Here is a 24,760-nt window from a genome sequence, read left to right on the forward strand (position 1 = left end):
CATAGCAAGAAAACGTATAATTCAATTTAAAAATGGGCAAAGGATTTGAATGGGCATTTCTCCAAAGATGATTTAAAAATGGCCAACGGGTACATAAAAAAGTGTTCAACATCATTAATCATAAGAGAAATGCAAATCAAAACCACTATGAGATACCACCTCACACCTGTTAGGCTATTACCAAAGTGACAAGAGACAACAAGTGTTGGCAGGGGTGTGGACAAAAGGGCATTTGCACGCTGTTGGTAGGAGTATAGATTGGTGCCACATTATGGAGAAATAGTATGGAGGTCCCTCAAAAGATTAAAAATAGAACTCCTATATGACCCAGCAATCCCTCTTCTGGGTGTATACCCAAAGGAAATGAACTCAGTCAAATCCATAGAGATAGAGAATAAAACCATGGTTAACAGGGGGGGGGGGGCGGGGAGGAAATAGACAGATGAAGGTCAAAGGATACAAAGTAGCAAATGTGTGGGATGAGCAAGTCCAAAGATGTAACGTACAACATAAGGACTAGAGTTAATAACAGTGTACTGTGTTCAGGATTTTTGCTAAATGAGTATATTACAGCTGCTGTCACCACAGGGGGTAAAGTGGGTAACTACGTGAGATGACGGCTATATCAATTTGTCCCACTGTAGTGACCATTTTACTATATACATATCTTACAACATCATGTTGTATGCCTTTAATGTACAGAATAAAATTTATTCTAAAAAAATGTTTTAAACAAGATTTTTTTTTAAAACTTTTTAAACTTATATGACTGTTTTATTAGGATTAGATTTGGCTATGAAGGGATTTGTAACTGAAATTAGAAAGATAGTTTATTTCTCTCTCATTGCGCAGCCCTGGGGGTAAGTTGGCCAGGGCTGGTATAACACTCCACAATGGTGTGGCTCAGGTACCCTCCATCTGATTCTATAATCATGCAGTGCTCTGTTCTCAAGGTTGTTTCATGGACCGAGATGATGGCTCCATGGTCCACGTGCCAAGAGGAGAGGGCTGAGAAGGGCATGTCCCATGCCCTGAAGGACTTTCTCCCCAGATTGCTCCCACCATGTCTCCTTAACATCTCATTGGTCAGAACTCAGTCACATGGCCACCTCTAGCTGCAAGGGAGGCTGGGAACTAAATCTACGTTCTGGGAAGCCATGTGTCCAGGCAGAACTTGGAAAGACGGAGAGAACAGGACATTGGGAAAGAGTAGGCTCTGTCACAGTAAGGTGTACAGAGTAACAGTAAAATGAGCACCTATGTGCTCACCACCAGGTTAAAACTGGAGCCTCCTCTGTATGGTGTAGCAGTTGTGCGCCCTCCCTTACCTCAAACAAAACTCTTACATTTGGTGTTTATCATTCTGCTGATTGATTTTGTGGTTTTACAACACACACATGTATTTCTCTACTGTCTATGACCTAGTTGTACATGTTTTAACTTTGTGAAAATGTAATCATGCCACACATATATTGTTGCAGCTTGATTTTTTTTGTTTATGTAACTCATCTGTGTCGACATGTGCAGCTATAATCCATTCGCTTTCGCTTTCGCTGCTGTATAATATCCCGTTATATCGATACACTGCAAGGCACTGTCATTCTTCTGACAATAGAAATGTGGGGTTTTCCTAGTTTTGTTGTTACAAGCAGGCCGCTATAAACAGTGCCATGTACACGTCCTTGTGCATACATGCAAGGGGTTCTCCAACACACATTTCCAAGAGGAATTGCTGAGTTGTGGGGTATACATATATTCCGATGTTGTCAAATAGGCATTTAATAAGAGAAGCACAAAAGGTCCTGATATCCCAGGTTCTAATATTTGGTGTGGTACTCATCTGTTTAGGAGAATGGAAGTGTGTGGTATACTCCCCGGCCACACACATGTGTGTGTGCACACATACACACACTAACTCATTCATTTATTTGTTCATTTGTTCAATAAACGTTTGTCAGGTGGCCATTATCACTAATTAAAAGGCACACCATCGATGCAATAATGATTTTTCAGGAGAAAAGAGACACGCTGCAGTAAATGAACCCATCAATTATGAGACACATCTCAATTTCAGAAACACTGAAATGTGCATGTGAGCATCTTAGAACCGAGGAAAATATGGCATATTCAGGGAACTCTCTAGAAGAAATTCTGCCTTTGAGGAGCTTACAGACTTGCAGCTATTTGCTCTCAAACAACAATACCAGAATGGAATATGATGAAAGCAGACAAATGGTGCTGGACAGCCTCACCACCCAACCCAAAGTGCGGTCCCCCAGGGGCATGGGCGTCACCTGGGAGCCAATGAGAAATGCAGAGTCTCGGGCCATGGGGACCCACCGAGGGAATCTGGCTTCACATGACCCCAGAGGATTCCTGTGCCCGTTAAACTCTGAGAAGCACTAAATGGGAACGCCGGGGAGGAAAGGAGTTTTTCCAACTGAGAGCAACCAAGAAAGGCCTCCTGAAAGAGGTGTCGCGTTGAAGAAGAAGAAAGAGAAGGAAGAACACATTCATTGGTTGCCTGCTGGGTTAGAAACCACAACAGGGCCTTCACTTCTTTACTTCATTGAGTCTTCAGAATCAACCCCTTGCCCCCAGGCAAGGGTTAATATCACTTTCTTACAGTGAAGGAAACAGCCACCCCCAAGTCGCATAACTTGTTCCCATCCACGCAGCTCATGTCACCATGAGCCGGATCTTGCTGTCTGAGCCCAAACTCCTCCCCCAGCAGCCCAAGTACGGAACAGAAGCAGCAGCTGCAGAGGCGGGATCAGGACAGGACACACCTGGAGACTGCGTGAGCAAGAGCTCCGTGTGCACTGAGGACTTGGGAGAGGGGAGAGCTCAGAGCTCACAGAAAGAGCCAATTCGGGGACGGCAGGTCACCAGGACAGACTTCTGATTCTATTCCAACCCTGCCAGTGCCTGCCCAGGACCCTGCATACAGTAGGCACTCAGAACTGTCCACTGAATGAATGAATGAACAAATGAATGATCAAATGAGAGAGGGAGCAAAGCGGTGGCCTGCCACACGGGCTGTCGTTCCAAACCCTCCGTCCCCAGCTGGTGGCCGCGCTGTGCTGGGGCTGGGGCTCCTTCGGGAAACGAGCCAGGCCCGGCCCACCCTCCAGAGGTCTCCGGAACCCCTGCCGTCGGGGAGGGCCCTGCCAGGAAAGCAAAAAGGCAGGAGCAGAAAAGGTTCAAAACAGAGAAAGCAGCTCCCACCAAACCCTTCATTTGCTTCACTTAAAAAATTACTTAGACAACCTCCTCCCCACGCCTCGGCCGCTCCGCCGTGCCCCCTCCCGGCCCCCGGCTGCTCTTGCAGCGGCTCGTGAATATGTGGAAAATAAAACAGCGTCTGTTCAGCCCCTAATGACCAGGTTTATGAGGAGCTTATTGTATCTAAAGAAACAAGACAGCAGTTGGTATGAGATATTAATGTGCTCTCTACAAAGCTGATGAAACCTCCTTTTTAAACTACTTAATACCTGCAAGCTGCAATTCCCAGCCTGCAACGGCGAATTCCCGGAGGCAGAGCTGTGGCAGCCTAAGGCGCAGCCCTGGGCCTTTCCGCCTCGGCTGGCCCAGAGTCACTCTGCTTGGGCACCGACGCCCTTCTGGGGTGGGGGTTCGGTGGAGGTTCAAGGCTGCTGAGCCCCTGGCCAGGCCTTCCTCGCTCCTGGTGGGAGGGTCTCCCCTCCAGCCCTGTGCTCCAGAGCTCAAGGCAGTGCCTGCAGGGGGAGGCAGTGAGGTGTCCCTCCTGGGCTCGGCCTGGCCGCTGCAGGGTCTGGCCCCTGCGCCCCTCCCTAGCCATCTCCTGCCCTCGCCCTCACCCAGCGTGCCCTCTGATGGCACCCGTCTGTTTGCAAATCTCCAGTCCCTCTCACTTGTCATGTCTTTGCCCCTGCCCACCCCTCACACAGGATCACCCGTCAGCCAGTGGTGTGCTGCTAAGCGTTTAACAACCGGCTCTCTGGGCAGGCAGCGGGAACATGAATTTGTACCATTTGCCATTGCCGTGGTGTAAATACTCCCACGCGGCCCATCTGAAACTACTAATGTGAGTTGGGAGGAGACACTACCAGCTGGCTCCTGCGAGCTGGTGCGAGCCAGCTCCGCACACCACCGCCTTAACCTCCACCCCTGAGACCCTTTGTCCCCTCCCGTGTCTGGCACTTCCCTGACTGCTCTTGCTGGACAGCCCTCCTCACCCCTCCACTACCGCCCCTCACGCCTCCACCCACACACAGACCACTGCTGCACCTGGCTAACGCTTCTCCGCCTTCTGTATCAGCTCAGCACCCCCAAAGGCCTGTGTCACCCCCACACTCCCACGCCTGGCCCCTTCTGTGTGCCCCAGACACACTCTGCTTTCCTCTGTCACCACGCATGTCCTGCTACACCACAGCATCTGCTTTTCATCTGCCACCATAGACTGCAGGCTCCTTGAGGACAGAAAGCCTATATTCTTGTCTCTGTGTCCTCTGCAGGTTGCACAGAGCATGGCATACAGTTGGTGCTATATAAATGTTAGCAGAATGACTGTACTCCCATAACGTCTTTTTTTTTTTTTTTTGAGACAGAGTCTCGCTTTGTTGCCCAGGCTAGAGCGAGTGTCGTGGCGTCAGCCTAGCTCACAGCAACCTCAAACTCCTGGGCTCAAGCGATCCTCCTGCCTCAGCCTCCCGAGTAGCTGGGACTACAGGCATGCACCACTATGCCCGGCTGATTTTTTCTATATATATTAGTTGGCCAATTAATTTCTTTCTATTTATAGTAGAGACGGGGTCTCGCTCTTGCTCAGGCTGGTTTCGAACTCCTGACCTCGAGCAATCCATGAGGCCTTGACTTCCTTCTACCATAGTGAGACATTGCACTCTAGTACACTCTGTACCTTCTGTCCTTCCCCCTAGAATGTGAGCCACTGAAGGGCTAGATTTCCTGCCACCATCCCAGTGCCAGGCACGTAGTCAGCCCTCAGTCTTTGCCATGGAGAGAGAGCCTGCCTAAAGATGAAGCCAACTGGGAGAAGAGTCAAACACAGATGGAGAGAGATACCAGATTTTGGAGCACCTGGATCCATCTGCACCTGAAGCCATCCCAACCCCTGGGCTTGTGAGCATCTCATGAATGTGTGGAAAACAAAACAGCATCTGTTCGGCCCCTAATGGCCAGGCTTATGAGGAGCATGTTGTATTCAAAGAAACAAGACAGCAGCTGCTGTCAGATACTGAGGAGTTCGGCACCGGCTCGCTGCCTGCAACTCCAAGGCTACCCCCGTGGTCATCCCCGGAGACCCTGCACTCAGGCACACGGTCCCTCCAGTACCTGGCCTCGCCCCTCCTGCCCAGCCTGCACATGCCGGTGCTGCCTGTCTGGTTGTTAAGTGTTGAAACGCTGCGTACAGATCAGTCCCGCTAAGTGCAGGGAAGTGGGCCGGGGCAGAGGTGGCTCCTAGGCTGGGCCAGGCAGAGAGGAAGGAGGTGGGGCTGGGGCTGAGGCCTCACGCCCCCCACTCCCCAAGGATGGGTCAGGGGTGCAGCTCTGTTCCCAGGCTCTGCAAGCTCCGAGCCCAGCTCAGGCACACCTGGCCCCACAGGGGCTGGGCAAGGGCACCAGGGCAGGCGGGAGAAACAGAATCTTCCTACCAGCCCTGACACCCCCACGAGCACATCTGCCCTCCTCCCGCCCTGCCCCTACTGCGGAGCACCGAGGGCCGGTTTCCCGGCCATGTCCTGCAACTAAACAGTAGGGACAAGTTAGGAAAGAGTCTGTACTCGCTGAGACAGACGACTCTTGCTCTAACAGGGAAGTTCGGGCGGCATCCCGTGTTGTTCCCACGTCAACGCGTGGTCCAGTAGGGCCATCATTCAGCTCCTCATCCTCATAAGATCACACCATTAATTTCTAAAAACCATCCAGTGATTTTGGGGCTTATTAGAATAATATGATGAGTCATTTGCACTTCAACTTTTAAGGCAGTTTCTTAATATATACTTGATGTATATTGAAAATCAGAGTGCACGTTTTAGTTTTTGTCTTATATGTGGATTTGTATGACCTTCCCAGTTACTAGATACTTTGGATATCTTGCCTATCTCACCCAACCTGAGCCACTGGGTTCATGGTCTCGCCCTTCGCTTCCCTCCTCAATCTGTCTTTCACGCCCACTCCCTGACCACCACGTGCCCCTTTCCAGCTCGCTCCATGCACCCGACTCCAATTCTTCACCCCCACCCCAGGCTTCCAACACACCCACCCCACCGCCTGTCCGGCCTTGCTTGGCCTGGGTCCTCGTTTTCCTCTTTAGTGGCCTGGAGGCCGCCATCCTTCATAACCCCCCACCCCCTCCCCGTCTTGCACTCCCCTCACCAAGCCCCTCCTGGCTGACGGCAGCTTCAGGAAAGTCCCCAACTCTACAGCACCGCACCCTGGATGTGGCCGGAGAAAATCACAGACTGTCCAGAGGGGTTTTCAAGCCGCCGACACACACACTTCACAGCCTGGCCCACCCCCCAGCCCACTCTCATGGGAAAGAGTTCACTTCCCTTCCTCCTTCCTTAAATCTCCAACCCTCCCTTCCTCCCCTGCTCGCTCTCCGTTGATGATCCTGCTCCCCATCTCCTCGGGAAAATAGAAGCGACCAGAAGAGAAGTGTCACAAGCTCCCACCCTGTTGGTGCCCACCCCGCACTGCACCCTCAGGTGCTACCTTCTCTCCCGGTGCGCCATCATCCGCCTTTGCACCTGGGTCCTGGACCTCGTCCCTCTCACGCGCTCCCCCCTCGCTGCAGGTCATCGCAGCTTCCCTTTCTACTGGAACATTCCCACCAGCATCACACATGCCTTACCCCGTCTCCCCCCCACAGAACAGCCAGCATGAGCCAGCTAGGTGTAGACACCCCGCTAGCACAGGGTGGGAGAGCAGCGGGAGATCGGGGGAAGGAGACCACAAAGGACGTGGTGGAGGCTCAGGCAGAAAGACCAGCATGTGCAAAGGTCCTGTGGTAGGAAGGAGCATGGAAGGAAAGATGGCCCAGCGAGGGAGGAGGTGAGTGGGAGGGGAGGCTGGAGAAGGAAGTCGGGGTCAGGCCCTGTTGAAAGATGTGCTTTTCCCTGAGAGCACTGGGAAGCTGTGGGGTGTTTTAAGCTGGAGGTGGCATGATCAGGTCTGGAGTTTCAAAGGATCACTGTGATTACTCTGTGGGGAGGGATAAGAGTGGGTGCAAAATGACAAGTGGGGGGGCTACGCAGTCATCCAGGGGCACAGGGTGGCAGCTGGTGGTGGGTGGGGCTGTCAAGGGAGACATCAGCAAGTTTGAGAGACGCGAGGAGCTAGGACGGGGCAGGACGTGGTGAGGGATGGCGCCCGCAGCGAGGAGGGAGAGAAGTCGGCGAGGATGGCGGGCTCGGCTGGCACGAGGCAGCCGTGGAGAGGGTGCCTCCGCAGGACCAGGCTTGAGGGAGAGGTCATGAGTTCAGGTTCGCTGCCTTTAAAATGTCCCCAGGAGACGTCCACTAGGCAGTTGGGTGCCCAGGTCTGGGCCTCGGAGGGGAGGTCTGGGCTGCCGGTTGTGTCCCACGGCCTCTCCACGGGCGTCTCTGGGGCCTTCCTTCTGGGCCAGGCGCTGTGCTAGACGCCAGGGCCCGAGGAGCTGCCAGGCTGTGTAGGGACCGGAGCGGGCGTGGCCCACCGGCAGGGAGCGTGGGGCCCTCTGGGTCGAGCTTGTCCCCAATTTGTTAGGAGCCTCGGGGCACGTCAGCACGGCTCTCAAGCCTGCCGCCTGCACAGAGGCCTTACAAAGCTGCTGAAATATTTGTCAGATTGAATTGAAAGAAAGTGCTCTGCAAAGTGCTTTTCAAATACACTGATTTGTAATTTTAACAATAGGGAGAGTTTTTGTATCCTCTTAGCAGCTGTACGAAGACTTTGCTCCTAGAGAAGGCAGAGAAGGGTGTGTGGTTGGATCAGGGGACACGTTACTAGGGAGAGGAGACACATGAGGGCAGAGCGGTGACCAGAGGTGGGGTGAGAGGGTCCAAAACTCTCAGAGCAGAGACCTGCCCAAGGGGACCGTTTGGAGTGGCCCTGCGAAGCTTCAGCAGAGCTACCAGAAGTCCCAGTGTGCTCTGGGCAAATTGTTTTTCTTGCAGAAGTCACGAAAGTTGGCAAATTTGGTCCAGGGAAAGCTTGTGTATGAGTCAGGGGAAGGAGATTTAAATATTTTCTCTGTGATATGTGGCATGTAATAGCTAGAAATATCTAAAATGCTTATATTTATAGGTAGTATATATAATGGTATACCTACATACTATATATACAGGTCTATGTAATATATACAGGTCTATGTAATAATGTCTTAAAATTGCTGAATAATATCTATAGCACACAAGAGAATTTACTCCTACTTTATGAGATACGGAATCTCAGGACGCTGTAAGAAAATACATTGCTAACATGTATTGGGGACTGTATTAATCAGGTAATGCTAGTACTATGCCAGTGGCTGAATATAGTCAAAGTTCATTTCTGTCTCGTAGCAACGACCCCACAGACTTACTAAATGACTCGGGCACTGTTCTGAGTACTCTATAGGTTCCGATCAGCTCCGTTAATCTCCGTGACAGTTTGCAAGGGAAGAATTCTTATCTCCACTCTCAGACGAGGAAACCAAGTCACTCAGTGAGGCCGAGCCGGCCCAGGCAGTCCAGCTACAGAACCTGCATCTCGCCCTCGGTGCAGCCTCCCAGCACAGGTTCCACCCTTCTCCTATTCAGAGAAAGTGACCAGACACTTGTCGCGCCTACACTGGCGCTGGGGACACGATGGTGAATGAAACAGACAAAAGTCTCTGCTGCCATGAAGCTGACACTCTGGTGACTGTAAATTCCATTCTATTCACCAGTTCTCATGCATCGGTTTGCATTCAAGAGTTCACGAGCTCACTCCGTGAACCCTGGTGCGGGCGGCTGTGGCGCTGGGCTAGGGTTTTCCCTGGGCCAGGTCTCACCTTCTCCGCAGTCACGCAGGAAAGACATCTGATTCCTGATCCCATCGTGTCCTGGCCACAAGTACTTATTCAGATGAGTTGGCCTCCCTGAGCCTCGGTTTCTTCATCTGTGAAATGGGGGTGATAATACCCATCTCACAGGCCTGTGGAAGAGCCCAAACGGGGTGCAGTTCCACAACCTGGCTGAGGGCCCAATCCCGGGGGGCTCAAATCGCACCCCCCATATTCATTGCAGAGCTGTTGGGGGCTGGGGACGAACTCCACGCCGTGGCAGATGGGAAAGCGTTTCACAGGCTCCTCTGAAGGGCCGTGGGAATGTCTGCGGGCCCCAGCCTGGGGTCTGCCCTCTTTGGAAAGCGACCTGCTGCTTTCTCACATGCAAAATGCAGGGCGACTCCCAGCCAAGCTGGGGCACAGCGACCAGCTGATGAACATTCATCGGCCTCCTTAGTGGCAGTCCCCAGCCCAGAATCAAACCTTTACTGCCGCCAAGCTTCAGCTAACCCTCAGAAGCCCCGGTGCAGGGAAGGAAGGCAGGGTTTTGAAGTCTCGGGTTTTAGATCCTCTCCGCAGCGCTGCGGGCGTGTGTGCTTTGACTCACCAGGCAGATGTCCAGACAGACAAAGCCGTACCTTCCTTCAGGGGTGAGGGAGAGGGCTCAGGCAGCTTCTGAAGAGTGAGAAGTGAGGAAGAAGCAGGTGGGCCCTGGGCCCGCCACCCCCAGAAGCTAAGATGTGTCATGTGCTCCTTCTCCCCTTGTTTTGCAGGGAACTTCAAAGGTCTGTGCAAGCAAATCGATCACTTCCCAGAGGATGCAGATTACGAAGCTGACACAGCAGAATATTTCCTCCGTGAGTGCACACGATTTTTTATTCTCCTTCCTGGGGCTGGATCCCGCCCTTCCATCCTTCACAGAGCCGAGCGCCAGGCCTATCTGGAGGCCCCTGTCACCGCAGAGGGCAGGAAAACACTCAGAGGGCAGTGCAAACCCTCATGCATGCTGATCCCTCTGCCTGCAACCCCTGCCCTCCCCCTTTGGTCTGGCAAACTCCTACTCCTCCTCCAGGTCTCAGCTGAAATGTCACCTCCTCCAGAAAGTCCCTCCTGCCTCCCACGTGGGTCCCTGGAGCACAGCTCTTTGTTATGCTGTGGGCCTTTGTCTGTCTGAGCAACCGTCTCCCAGTTCTGCTGGGGCATAGTCCCAGCCCAGCGCTTGGCATTTAATAGGCACTCAGTAAATATTTCTTCAATAATTAAATGAAGAAACCCACCAGGCAGTGCCAGATTGAAAGTTCTAATGAAAAAAATATGAGATTTTTTTTTCTTCCCCCGCAAGTCAAGTAAGTCAAAGTTAAATCCTGTTGTAACAGCTGCGATCTTAAATCCACCTGAGACATTATCAAGAGAAAGCATTTTGAGGCCCCAAGGAAATTTCTCAAGCATCAGCAAAAACTAACAAGGCTACCTGTTCCCCGAGAAAGGATTTCCCAGAGAGGGGTTGAGAGTCCTTGACACCGGGGACAGCAAAGCCATCGGCTCTCAGGCCGCCTCTTTGGGGAGGTTTGTCCTCCACCCAGGAGCAGCGCCCCCTCCCCCTCCCCCACCTAGGTGCCCCTCTTCCGCCCCTCCCTCCCAGCAGAGGGGTTGCATTACCCTGAGATCACTTGAATGAAACATGTAGGAGGCATTTTATTATGTGGATTGCCCCTGTCTCTTTCAATAATCCCTTCTCACATCAAACCCAGCTCTCAGGTCGGCCTGGAATCTGGCTTCGCTGAAAAGCCCATGGAACATGAAGTCGGCCAGGCAGCTGGGAAGAGAAAGGAAGGGAACACGATGCAATTTATAGATTTTTTTTTTAAGAGGAAAAAATATACTGTGCTCATCATTTCCTTTTATGAATTCCCTCAAGACGTTCCTCTTAAATGGAAATCCTTAAAGGCCATTTGGTCGTGGGTACCTGTGTCTGGGCTGAGACCACAGGAGCCTGGCGGCGCCGTAAGTGTGGCTTGCGCACCTTCTGTGCCCGGTGCTGGGGAGGCCAAGACGGATCGGGGACACGCAGTCACTGGCCCAGGAAGAGCACAGCCTGGCGGGGAGGGCCCTTGGAGAGGCAGCTGGCTGGGGAGAGGCAGCAGGGCCCAGATAGGCCTGGCTCCAGAGGAGGAAGTGGCAGCAAAGCCAGGCCCCACACCCGGAGCCACAGGTCCCCCTGGCAGCGCAGTGATGAGGTCATGCTTTGTCAGCCAGGCTGTAAGCACCCGGGGCAGGAAACATGCCTCATCCATTGCTCCCCTATAATAGCTCCTGCAGTATGATAAGCGCTCCATAAATGCTTTTTGTCAAATAAAGGAAAGATATAGAACTCTTCAGTGGCAATTCCGAACAACTCAATGCCTCAATTTCCTCTTTGTAAAGAGAGAAGAGCTTAGAGTGTTTGGTTCATTTTGATGTCGCTGGACAAAAGACTTGGGACTCCGTTAGCCATGCTGGATTCTGGGGGTCTCATTGGGGTTGACTTAATCTGACAATATGTTTTGAGCGTCTAAAACAGGAGTTGGCAAACTTTCCCTGTAAAGGATCAGACAAGAAATATTTAGGCCCTGAGGGCTGCAGAGTCTCTGTCCCAGCTACTCGACTCAGCCCTTGTAGCACAAAAGCAGCCGCCAACAATATGGAAGCGAATGAACGTGGCTGTGTTCCAGTAAAGCTTAACTCGATCCACAAAAATGAGCAGCAGTCTGCATTTGGCATGGCTTGCTGGCCCCTGATCCATCAAATGCTAGTCCAGGGCTAGATGACACATATAGTTTTTTTATGCTGGAAGGAATGAGTTTCTATACCCTCTGTGAAGCTCTAACCTTGGTGAGAGAAGCCGGAAACAGGAATGATGTTTCTAGGATTCCCTCTCCCACCCACCCCCTTGCTCACTTTTTGATTCCGAAGCCCTTCTGGGGCCTCCCCAGCACCCTGTGGTTTCTCCATCTCCACCATTAACACACTTGGCTGCAATTTCACTGATGCGCGCCCAGGGAACTGAGAGCTTCTTGAAGGCAGAACTGTGACCCATTCATTTCTGCACCCCAAGCACCCAGCACAGGGCCTGGCAGGGCACAGTTGCCCAATAATGCACTTTGATGACTGAGCAAGGAAGTGACTGGTTGAGTAAGCGAGCACTCAAGTAAATCATAGCCAAATGCCACCAAGAACAATGCATGCAGGCCACAGGCTTCCAGAGGAAGAGAGCTGGGGGCCACAGAGGTGGACAGAGCAGCTCCCAGAGGTGGGCGGGGCTTTGGACCAGGAAGGGGCGGGGCCGTACCCCAGGTGGGCGGGGCCTGAGTCAGGTCTGAGTTCAGCTTTGTCAAATCCACCTGCAGAGGAGGCTGTGACAGGGGCAGAAGCAGCCTCTGTCCTACCGGTTAGCCGCCTGGAGACAGACCATGAACCTAATATTAATACTTATGCCACACGCAGGGATAAAAGGAAGCACACTGTGCTGAGGGAGACTGCCCCCTAACCCAGCCCAGAAGAAGTCATTCCAGAAGGGGTCCCTAGAGAAGGTGGCACCAGAGCTGAGGCTCGAACTCTGAAAGGATTCCTAAATTCATTCACTGACGACATATTTACTAAGCACTTACTATGCACTGGGCACTACTGTCAGTCCTGGGCATCCAAGAGGGCACCAAACCAAGGGAGCCCCCGCCTTGGTGAAGGTTACATTCTAGTGGGGAACAGCAATAGGCAAGTGTACAATCACTCCTCCCTGCCCTCTGCCCCTGAGAGTTCCAGAGAGGTCTGGGAGGGCTGGAGAGTGGGCAGTGATGGGGGAGGGGCAGGGGGCACAAAGGACATGTCCCTTAGAGGCAGGGAGGCCATGCGTCCTCCAGGTGGGGCTGGGGGTGGGTTTCAGGTTAGGAATGGAGGTGAGAGGAGAGGGAAGCCGCAGTCAAGCAACTCTTCTCCCTCCCCCAAAATCAGGGCCAAATCCACACACAGCATCTGCCAGAGGAGTTAGGCCCCATTTTCCATATTCCCAAGTGGCTCCTACATTAATTTTTCCCAGAGAAGCAGAGGTGTGAGCCAGGTGGGACAACCCAATACCTTTTCCCTGCTGTTACTGGCCTCCACAGTATTCCTTAACCCAAGAACTCTGTATAATGAAGAACTGGAGCCATGCCAGGAATGCACATGCCTATTACAGGCATGTAGTGAGTTAGTTACAGGGTCCATGAAACAAGTGCAGCTTCCTTCACTGGTAACTGTGAGCAATTCACACCTTCCACAAATCTTCATGGAACAGCCCCCTGTAAGCCAGGCTCTCTTCCGGGTGCTAAAGATATGGCCTTGGGGGCACTTGCAATCTACCATAAACGAAATTAACAGGTTAATGATATAGTATCTTAGACTTTCACAAGTGATATGGAGAAAAATAAAGCAAGAAGGGGGATAGGGAATTCCAGAGTGGGGGTGAGGCCAAGAAGGTCTTCCCTGAGAAGTTTGCACAAAGACCCAAAGGAGGTAAGAGAATAAGCCACATGGGTATCTGGGGGAAGATTGTTCTAGGCAGAGAGGACAGCAAGTGCAAAGGCCCTGGGGTGGGAGTGTGCCTGGAATGTTTGGGGAGCAAGACTGAGGCCAGCAGGGTGAGAATGGAGTGAGCAAGGAGGAGTAAGGAAGAGCAAGTGCTGGGAGGCCCTAGGGACACCCCACTTGTGCCCCAAAGACTTGGGGTTTTTCTCTGATTAAGGGACACCATCTCACTTCTGAACGAGACCCTTTGTTGCTTATACGAGACTGAAAAAGGACCAGGGCAGAAGCCCGCAGAAGAGTTAGGAGCCTGTTGCGACAATCGAGGCAAGAGGTGATGGCAGCTCGAACCAGGTGGCGGCAGTGAGGAGGAGGGTGAAACAGGACCAGATGCTGATCGTGCTTCCAGGGCACCATGTACAAGACACATAGGCTGCCTGTGGATTTTGAGGGGAAGGAAGGAGCCAAGGGTGACTCCAAGACTTTTTGCCCATGGCCAGGGGACAGGCCCAATGTTGGTCATATTAAGCTAGAGATGCCCATGGGACTTCCTGGGGCCATGTCAGGCACTCGGTGTGGGCCTGGAGTCTGGGGTTCACAAGGGAGCCCCTGGGCAGAGGTAGGAGTTTGCCGGGTGTCCGCGGGTGGATGACATTTAAAGCATGGCACTTGATGAGCTCACCAAGCTTGGAGTAGCACAGAGAGAGGAGAAGAGAGGCCCGGACACTGCGCCCTAGGCCACCAAGGCTTAGAGGCCAAGGAGATGAGGGGCCCCTGCAAGGAGGCTGAGGTGGCCTGGGTAACGGCGCCACCCTCGTTTCCGCAGCCGCAGGACTGAGGATGTGGAGCAGAGAGGGAGGACAGAGAATGCCAGAAGGGCCTGGCTGGACAGAGGCCAGAGCTCGTCTGCAGGGGCGGCAGAGATGTTGGGGCTCCCTCACTCCCAAGCCAGCAGGCCAAGCTGCAGGCGCTGTCCTGCCCCTCTTGGAGAGCCTGGCAGAAGGAAGGTACCCAATCAGTATCTGATGGGACAAATGAAAGAAGGAACGGGCACGCGTAGTGAGGAAGCCCACGAGGGCTGGAGGAGTCCCCCGGCCTCTCCGGAATCACACAGCCGGGGCTCCCTCGTGGCGGGAGAGACGGCTGTAGCAGACCTTGGTCACCACGCTGGGCCCCACGACATCCGGGCCCCGTGAAGGCGTGGCCAGCGTGCCCGCCCCTCCCTGGCTTACCCAGTAACGGAGGGTGACCAGACAGCTTTTCCCGACAGTGCGGTGGGCCCGTCGGGTGTGTCTGCTGTGTGGCCTCCGCATCCTCTGCCCTCGCCGTCCACAGGCTTGAGGAGCTTGGTGACGAACGGAGGCGGTGGTGACAGGGTGTGACTTCCCATGAGTGTCGGCGTGCGTCAGCGCGTCTGCCTTCGCGCACGATGGCACGAGTCTGTGCTGTCCCGTGTCTTTGGCACCTGCGTGTCTGTGTGTCTGAGTGCCCGTGTGTTTGTGAGTCCCTGAGTGTTGTGTGTGTGTCGTGTCCAGGAGAGGGGCGTTGGTGTCTCCTTGCTGTCCCGTTGTGATTTGGAGTGGGGGAAGAAGAGTCACAGTCAAGTATTAAGCAACGACTGTGTACTGCACCCCAAAGTCTGCTCCATTATGGCCACTTGTAGTCCGGGACTGCAGAGTGGGGTCGGGTCACCCCACTCCACACTCAGAGCCTAGGGCTGGAGTCTGGGTGAGGGGCCCAGGGCTGGTCGCTGTCCTGACATACCCCCTCTAGGGGGAGGGGAGCGGGCTGCTGCCCACAACCCCCCTCCGCCCCCCACACACACAGCAGAGCTGCTGTATCAGGCCTCAACATGCCAATCACCAGGCTACTCTCCCCAGAGGCAGAAGTGGACATAGGGGCAGGGGAGGCAGGTCCCTGGGCAAAACCTATGCCCCATTCACCCCCCTCCCCACAACACATAAGAGATGCACCTGACCGCACTTGGAGTCAGCACCTTCCCAGGGGTTCACTAGAAACCAACAGCCAGGAGCAGAAGCTACCAGGGGGCCAGGAGGCAGCCAGGGCAGGCAGGACCGGCGCAAGGGCTATTTGGGGGATACATTTGCAGAATGCTGCCGCTGGTAGGAGGCCGGAGAAGGTAACGGCAGGCTTTGCCACACACTGAGGGGCTCAAACCCAGTGCAGACAGCCTCCCAGCTGGCCTCCCTGGGCCTCAGTCTCCTCACAATGTGGACGATCCTTGCAGGTCTCCTCCTAGGGTTGCGATGAGGACTGAGTTAGAAGCAGACAGCTCTTCACTCCAGCCCAGAGCAAGGTGCCCACTTGGTAACATTTGCTATTCTTGATGCTCACATCATAGGTGACACAGCGATTAAGTGCAAGGGACAAAGAGTAAGCAGGAAGGGGGCCAAGAGGGCGTCTCCAGTTTGCAATAAGGTGGTCAGAAGTTCAGAATGTCCTCAGGGCAAAGGTGACATGTGAGCAGAGACCTGAGGAGGTGAGGGAGCGGTGGGGTGGTGCAGATATCCCGGGAGAGCATTCAGGCAGAGGGAACAGCCAGGGCAACGTGTCCAGGGCTGGCAGGCTCAGGCACAGCCAGCACATGGCTAAGTGGCATAAGGAGGCGGGTGAGAGACAGCACTTGTGGGCCTCTGCTCTCCTCTGAGATGGGACCACAGGAGGGCTCTGAGCACAGGACAGACGTGGTCTGCCATCCAGGCTTCTGCGGGAGCACTGCCTACAGTCGTGTGTTCGTTACTGTAGCCTGGGCCGGAGAGGACCAGGGAGGACGCCAGGGCCACAATCTGCGCTAGAAAAGCAGGTGCTTGGCCCAGGAGTGGAGACGTGGCTGGGAAGGGGTCGGACTCTAGATGTATTTGGAGGCAGAGGCGGCAGAATTTACTGGCAGCCTGGATGGGGGAGACGAGAGAGAGAGAGAGAGAGACAGAGACAGAGAGAGAGGACTCGCAGAAGTCTAGGAGTCCCGGCTGGAGAGACGAGATGGGTGAACAGTGCTGCTTTCTCTGCAGCCAGGAATGTAGGACGGGGCTGCTGTGTGCAGAGACGACCGCTCTGTTTACCGATCTGTTTTGTCTTGGTGTCTGTTAAGGATTCTCCTCCCCCCGGACTGTGAACAGCTTGAGGACACCAAGTGGAGTAGCTGCAAATAGAGCACCCTCCTCCCACCCGCCCCTCCCCCAGCCCCACCCAGCACACGGCCCGTCCCAGGGTCAGGCCCAGGAGGCGCTTGCTGAGTGAGTAATGAGGTGCCACCTCCCTAGGGCACCTGGCACGTTCACCCTCTTCCCAGAATGAGGACAGAGGTGGATATTGGGTCTCAAACTGGGCCAAAGCCACCTTTCCCGGCCTCGGGGAACGCCCCTGCTCCCCACTGCCCCCATCCCCAGGCCCACCTCTGCCGGCCCCACCGGGCGTCCAGGCGATTCCCAGGGACCCCAGCATGGGACGTCAGGGGAAACCAAGGGTTAAGGGCCCATCTGGGACATAGAATAAAAGGGCCTGAATTCGAGGTGTGCTCCGCTCCGCAGGCTTCTGTAAGTTCCACACCTTCTCTGAGTCTCCCTTCAGTGGTGCTTTGCTGGCTCTCCCAGCTGCCCCAGGGGGACAGCATGAGGGACCCCCACTCCCCAGAGTTTTAGAAGTACAATGACGCCTCATCCCTCATCCTGAGACGCTGCAGTTAGATGCGCCTTCAGGGCCACCCAGCTGCATGCTCCCATTTCACAGATGAGGGGCAAACGAGGCCTGAGAGGAGAAATGGCCTCCCAAAGGCCGCCACTCTCTCTGGGACGGCGCCTGCAAACTGGGAGCGTTGTCCAGGCCCGTCACCCGGCTGTCTGCCCACGGCCCCAGCGCGGGCTGAAACTGCCGAGCCCACGTCCCGTGGTTAGGCGGCACCCTGAGCCGCGCGCTGTGCTCACTCACGCCCACAGAACCAGAGCAAAACGTCCCCCAGACGGCGGCCGGCCTTTGCGCACGCGCGCGGCCGCCAGTTTCTGTTCTGTCCTAGTTCACTGACTTCAGTGCTGCTTGCAGCCACTACACTGCTTTCACGACCTAGTAATGGGTCACAACCTGCACTTTAACAAACACCAACCTCGGCCACCCGAACAGCGTGCTCTGCTGTCACGACACCTAACGCGTGCTGTGCTCCCCAGGGACTGGACACTGTCCTCATAGCTTCAGATGTGTTTGCTCAGTTACTCCTCATAGCAACCCTACGAGCCAGGTGTGCTTATGATCTCCATGTGGCAGATGGGACAACTGAGGCACTGGTGGCCCCGTGACAGGGCGAGGAGGGTGAACTCAGGCAGCCTCTCTCCTGAGCTTGTGCAACTGGTCACCAGTCTCTACAGACAGCAGGAAATGGGAACACATCCGGCATCCTGCACAGATGGTGCTCCCAAAGTTAGCTCACAGGGCTCCCAAGATGCTTTTCATACATTATTATATATAGCAAACGTTTGTTCAACACTTGACTAGGTGCCAGGCCTGACACTTGAGACACTATCTTAATTCATCTTCACAACCACCCTAGGAGGTAGAGATGGTCACTGTCCCCATTGTATAGACGGGAAAGGTGAGGCACAATGGCCACATAGCCAGTGAGAGGGCCAGAGTGAGACCCTAAGCAGTCTGCACCTGGAGCTGATGCTCTTAACCCACTCTCCGACTTCTCTTTCCTCCTCTCGCCCGCCATCTTTTTCTACTCTTCTTCTTTCTTCTTGCAGGTCTCTCTCTGTCTCTCTCTCTCACACACACACACACACACACACACACACACACACACACACACAAACAAAGGCATGTTTTGCAACCCATCCCTTTTCACAGTTAGTAGCTACACCATCAAGCACAGCGTGGAAGGAGAAGGGAAGAGATGCCCAAGAGCCTAGAAAGTTCCTCCCAACCCTGCACATGTGTGATTCTATCCCATTAGAATGGATCAAACCCCAAATGGGATAACATACATAAAGAGCTTAACCCCATGCCCAGAAAACAGGGAGCCCGCCCTCCACATACCTGATTATGGTGACTGTTTTGATTAAAGCACAGGGAGCAGGTGGGGTGGCAGTGGGGCCTGGCTGGGTGGGCCCTGAGGAGAGGTCCAGGGAGCACAGGACTGTCAAAGAGGAACGGGACCTTAGAGATCTTTTCTTCCGCCCCATCAGAGTGCAGATCTGAGGCCAGAGGAAGGTCCCACGGGGAGCCAGGCAAGGAGCCAGCCGCAGGCCCAGGTCACCTGACCTCCCCCTGCCCCCTCGTCCCCACCCACAGCAGCCACCAGCCCCCTTCCTCTCCCAAACAGAGCAAGGTGACAGCAGGGACCCCGAGTGCAGCCTCTGCCCCATCCTCCACCTGTGCCCACCATGAAGAGCCATTTCACAGCACGACAGCCATAGGGGCTGGGGCCCACTGAGGCACCAGATCACAGAATGACTCGTCTAGGGAGTTGGGCCAGCAAGAGGATTAGCAAAGAATTTATAGCTCAGGACATCCCCTCCAGAAGGCAAGATGTCACTTCCCTCCTGGGTAGTTAGGAGGTGCTTCATTTCTGCCATCAGCATAGAAAATAATAAATTATTCATAGTTTACCAACATTCTGCATTTTCAAAAGCTTCCGCATTCTTTTTCCTATTTAATATAACTTACTATAACACTGTAAGGCAGACTGAGTTAGGGTTTTCATCTTCATTTTACAGAAAAGGAAGGGCCAAGGGACACTACGTGATTTGCCCAAGATCTTCTCGAGCCAGTCACTAAACACCGGGGCTCTCCAAGCCTCAGGCCTGAGCCTCTCCTCGTCCCTGGACAAGCTCCCCTGTGCTCACCTGCGTGTCTGTAGCTCCCACCATATGCACCGCCGTGCCCCACACCTGCCCACCCGCTGTCCCTTCCACACTCCACGTGCTTGTCCCCAAAGCATCTCAAACTCGGCATGTCCCAAACCAAACCTTGATTTCTCCCGCCTCTTCCTCCGCCTCTCCCTTCACTCCTAGGCTTTGTCCTCTCCCAACCTCCATAAGGGTTTTGTTCCAACCAGCTTGCAAGTCTGAAACCTAGAAGTTATCCTCAATTCCACCCTCCTCTCTACCTTTATCCAGCCAGCCAGCCTCAGTTCACCTTCTAACCATTTCTCAAACCCTGCCACCTCTGTCCACACCCCTGGCACCCACCCTGGGCCAAACCCCATCTCTCCTATCTGGTCAACTGCAGTAGCCTTCTCACTAGTTCCCCGCAGCCTCCCTGACCCCCTCATAATCCATTTGCTTAAGATGCAAATCAGATCATGACGGCCCTGCCTGTCCTAAGCCCTTTAATGTTTCCCATCTCGCTTAGGATAAAGGTAAGCTCTTTAGCACAACCCACGGGGCCCTGCGTGGCCTGGCCCTGCCCGTCTCCTCTGCCTTAGTGCTCCCCAAGCCTTTCCACTGGCTCCTCTGTTCCTCCAGGTCCCTGGACCAGCCATGCCCCTTCCAGCCCTGGCCCTGCCTCCACTCTTCCGGGTGAGCGTCTCCTTACTCATCACAGTCAGCTGCACCATCAGCTCCTCGGGGAGCACTTCCTGACCCCCCCCCCAGGAGCTCAGAGGGTGCTCTGAGAGGCAGCGAGTACAGAGCCTGAGCAGGGAGTGCAATGATTAGACGCACAGACACGACAGTCAGCCTGCCTGCCTTCACAAACCCTGGACAAATGGCTCCCTTCTCCATCCCTCAGTTTAAATCTGTAACACGTATTTCACAGAGTCGTAAGGAGAACTGATGAGTTAGTGGGTGTACAGTGCTTGAAACAGTCCCCAGCACTATGCTTTCGATGGACAGTAGCTGTCACACACCCTCGTGGTGCCACACAGGCACCTTTCTCTCCCAGCACTTTATCCCAGGTGTGTCATTACCTGAAAACCCACGTCTCCCCCATGAGAACGTAAGCCCTGTGAAGACATGGACTAGGGCTGGGCTTGCACCCTGTATGTCTCCCGTGCCCAGCCCATTGCCTGGCACAGTGGCAGGCGCTCAGTCCGTGTTTATTTCCCGGACTCACAGCTAGTCAGGAGCAAAGCACCTGCCTGCTTCGGGCCACACGGCTTTTTCCCAGTACAGCGTACACTCCCAGCCAGAGGTGGCCGACTACGACCAGCAGGCCAGATCCAGCCCGCCAACTGACTCTGTGAATAAAGTTTTATTGGAACACAACCACACTCATTTGTTTACACATCATGTATGGCTGTTTACTTGCTGCAACGGCAGAATTGAGATGTTGCGACAGAGACCATATGGCCAGCAAAAACAGAAGTATTTACGGTCTGTCCCTTTACAGAAAAAGTGTCCCAATGCCTGCTTTAGGGATCTGGAATCTCCCTGAAGCCAAGGTCCGCTGCTTCCCGGGGCTGGTATGAGGCCTACATGGGTTAATCCACATAGGACTTAGAACAAGGCCTGGCACCCGGAGATGCCCACAAATGTTAGCAGGTATTGTGAAGTGCCATCTGCTTACTCATAGGAGACTAATAAATATTTATTCAGTGAATAAACCAGATACTTTCTGCTCCTTGTGATAGATTTTGGCACCAAGACCACACCAGGCTTTGTGGGAGGTCAGGACAATTTACAAGGAAGTTGTATCTGGACTGAAAGAGGAAGGGCCGCAGAAATAAAAGTCGCTGCCTTTCACTGTATGCCTCCTAGCATGAGACACGTTACAGACATCACCCAATTTCAACCTTATAACAGCACTTCTCAAACTTGCACGTGCACACAAATCTCGCTATAGGGCTTTTAAAATATGGATCCTGACTCAGTAGCTCCGGGCCGGGCCCTGAGAGTCCGCATCTCTAGCAAGCTCTCCAGTGACGCCAATGTACTCAGACTGCACTTGGAGCAGCAAGGCCTGCCTGCTGGATATTATTATTATTATTCTCACTTTACAGGATGGGGAAACTGAGGCTCGGAGTCTACGGGTCACACAGTTAGTAAGTGACAAAGCCAGGATTCAACACCAGATATAACTGACTCCAAATCCCCATTCAGTCTGTGACACTGCCCAGCCAGAAAGCCCTCCTTCCAGAAACTTCCGCACTTGCTCCTAAACCAGCCTCCCTCCCAGCCTGGATGGGGGGCCAGCGGAGTCCAGCCGGCCCAGGCACCATGCTGCTCACTGGCTGCCCCGCTGTTGCCTTCTTTCTGGGCAAAGAGGCCTCTTCCAGGAGAGGCTGGTGTTTGGGTTGGCTCTGCTGCGCCGAAGAGGCTTCCGTTTGCATTCCCCGCTGGTCGCCATTATATAGAGCAAAATCATGAGCCACTTGGGCACCTTCTGAAGAAGTTCTGTTTCCTCCATGTCATTCTTTGCTGGCTGCGGCACAGTCCTCCCCCTCCCCTCCTGCCTCCCTCCATCCTGTGCACACATGCCTGGGCCCTCGTTGCACACGTGTGTGCATGCACACGCAGGCATCCCAGCTCCGTCCGCAGCTAGCACAAAGGCTCAGTGGGAGCATCCGTGTCCCCACAGCAGACGGGCTGAACGGGACACATCGGGCCCTGGGCTGCCGTGAGGTCACCTGCTCTGAGGGCGCAGCCCAGGTCTGCCAAATGCAAGCATGCCGTAGACAGGAAGAGCCCGCTTCCTTGGAGGGGGAAGGCCAGAGCCCCCCCTCCGCCCTGCCCCTCTGAGCAGCACCTGCCGCCCCTCGGAAGCCACACAGCCCCTCTCCTTTCTTTACGCCTGATCCCCTTTGGTAGCGGGCCAGGACCACGTCCATGCAGAGAGGGCAGAGCCATCAGAAACCGTCGGACAGTCCGCACCAGCCTCCTGCCTGGCCCACCGCTCCCAGGACAGGGAGTCCAGTTCTGTGGCCACACGCTGCCTATTTGAATTTGGATAGAAAACAACTTTGTACTCCACAACTTTGTGGAGGACGCCACACCTCTGGGTCATCCAGGGGACACTTGCCCCACCAGCTGCCCCTCCCCCAGCTCTGGCCCCCCACGCCCTCTTCCCCTGCCCCCACCACACGTGGGAGCTGCAGCCCTCACCCTCTGTCCATGTCTCCCTTTTCGTTAAAATACTCTTTTCTTTTTTCTTTTCTTTTCTTTTTTTTTTTTTTTTTTTTTTTTTTGAGACAGAGTCTTGCTTTGTTGCCCAGGCTAGAGTGAGTGCCATGGCATTAGCCTAGCTCACAGCAACCTCAAACTCCTGGGCTCAAGCAATCCTTCTGCCTCAGCCGCCCGAGTAGCTGGGACTACAGGCATGCGCCACCATGCCCGGCTAATTTTTTCTGTATATATTAGTTGGCCAATTAATTTCTTTCTATTTATAGTAGAGATGGGATCTCACTCTTGCTCAGGCTGGTTTCAAACTCCTGACCTTGAGCGATCCGCCCACCTCGGCCTCCCAGAGTGCTAGGATCACAGGCGTGAGCTACCACGCCTGGCCTAAAATACTCTTTTTTCTTCCTTTCCTGTCATGTTTGTCAGTCCTTCCTTCTTACCTCATCCCGAAGCATTTTTGTCTTCACTTTCTCTTTCCATTGCAATGCACCTGCTTCTTCCCTTTCCTGGACCACCTCAACGCATTTATTCACTCAGTGAGCTAGTATTGGCAACCCGCCGTGTCCTCGGACAGAGAGGAGAAACTGTAAAAAGCCGCAGTCCTTGCTTCATCCCCGTGGTTCATGGGGGAGGCATACGTATAAATAAGTAATTATGACAATAGCTATCATTTATTGAATGTTTACTACATGCCCCAGAAACTTACCTATGTGCATTACCCAATTCAACTCATTTAATCCTCACAACAATCTTAGGAGGCAGGCACTATTATCATCCCTGTTTTACAGATGAGCAAACTGAGGCACAGAGAGGTAAGATAACTTTCCCACACTTACACAGCTAATAAATGCTAGAGCCAGATTCAAATTGAGGCCACGTGTTTCCACCTAACCACTATACCACACTGCCTCTCAATGTGCCCAACTACCCCAAAGCGCAGAGGAGGGAGTTCATAACTTTGACTAAGGAAGTCAGGGAAGGCTCCACAGAGGAGTGAACTTTGAGCTGGGTTTTGATGGATGAACAGGAGTTTGCTGAGTGAAGACCAGAAAAGACATTTCAGTAAGAAAGCTCAGTATATCAAAAGTCATAAAATGCATAAAATGTAGCAGCATAAAATGGCATGCCTTGGGAAGTTTGCTGCAGCTGGACAAGAGAGAACATGAGGACCAGGAGGCATGAGGCTGGAGGTAGACGGAGGCCAAGTCACACAGGGCTCCGTGTGTTTGACTAGGTGCTAGAGATTGATCCCGACGCAGCGGAGAGAGCTCACTCGCTCTGCCTCCCTGATAGTGCCGAGCAACCTCAACTCCGGGGCTACGTCCATGAACCCTCGGATCTAGGGGCTGCTCTCTTGCCTCCCTCCTGCACCCCTCGGTCTCACAGTCACGCCACTCTCTTTCTCTCCGCCCCTCCGTGTTCCGCAGGGGCCGTGAGGGCCTCGAGCATTTTCCCGATCCTGAGTGTGATTCTGCTGTTCATGGGTGGACTGTGCATCGCCGCCAGCGAGTTCTACAAGACTCGACACAACATCATCCTGAGTGCTGGCATCTTCTTCGTGTCTGCAGGTAACGGTCACCCCGCCGAGCAGGCTGGAGTCAGGGCTTTGGTGGGGAGAAGGCTGAGGTTCAGATGCCAGGTTGGGGGGGGGGGGCAGGAGGACCTGGCAGAGAGAGGAGGGGAGCAAGGACAGGCAGCGCCAGGCCTTGCAACAGGTCATGTTGCAGGGAAGGAAGGTTGTGCAGGGGCCCTGCCCTGTAGCAACCCCCAAACCCCCCCCCCCGAGTCCTCTGGGAACATCTCCAGACCCCAATCCTTAGCCCATGGCCCATTTTCCTACCACCACTTGGAGAAGGGCCAAAACCCCGGGTCCCTCTCAGGGCACTGGGCCTCTCCCCACCCACCCTCTCCCCTCCCGGTACAAAAAGTGACGACGAGGCTGGAGACAGGACAAGCAAGTTGCCTCCCCATTCCCTGAACCCCTGCCTGATACCCAGCTCCATGGAAACCAAGAGAGGACCCTCCCCTCACCGTCCTACCCAGGCGGGAGCAGGCAGGCACCCACAGCCACAGTTCTGAGCCCAGTTCATGACAGATGACTCACACCTGCTTCAGAAGTTAGAAGGAAGAACCTGGGTGTAACATG

At 53.9% G+C, this 24,760-nt stretch overlaps 1 protein-coding gene across 1 annotated transcript in view; it reads left to right on the forward strand.

The window, feature by feature from the left end:
- CACNG2 (calcium voltage-gated channel auxiliary subunit gamma 2) overlaps nucleotides 1–24,760 on the forward strand; it is a 118,718-nt gene that overhangs the window by 88,529 nt on the left and 5,429 nt on the right. The window contains exons 2-3 of the mRNA XM_012787109.3: nucleotides 9,784–9,867; nucleotides 24,042–24,182. Of these exons, the coding sequence (XP_012642563.1) occupies nucleotides 9,784–9,867; nucleotides 24,042–24,182 (225 nt within the window). The remainder of the gene's footprint in view (nucleotides 1–9,783; nucleotides 9,868–24,041; nucleotides 24,183–24,760) is intronic.

Source organism: Microcebus murinus, chromosome 10 (genome assembly GCF_040939455.1).
Source record: "Microcebus murinus isolate Inina chromosome 10, M.murinus_Inina_mat1.0, whole genome shotgun sequence".
Classification (NCBI taxonomy): Eukaryota; Metazoa; Chordata; class Mammalia; order Primates; family Cheirogaleidae; genus Microcebus; species Microcebus murinus.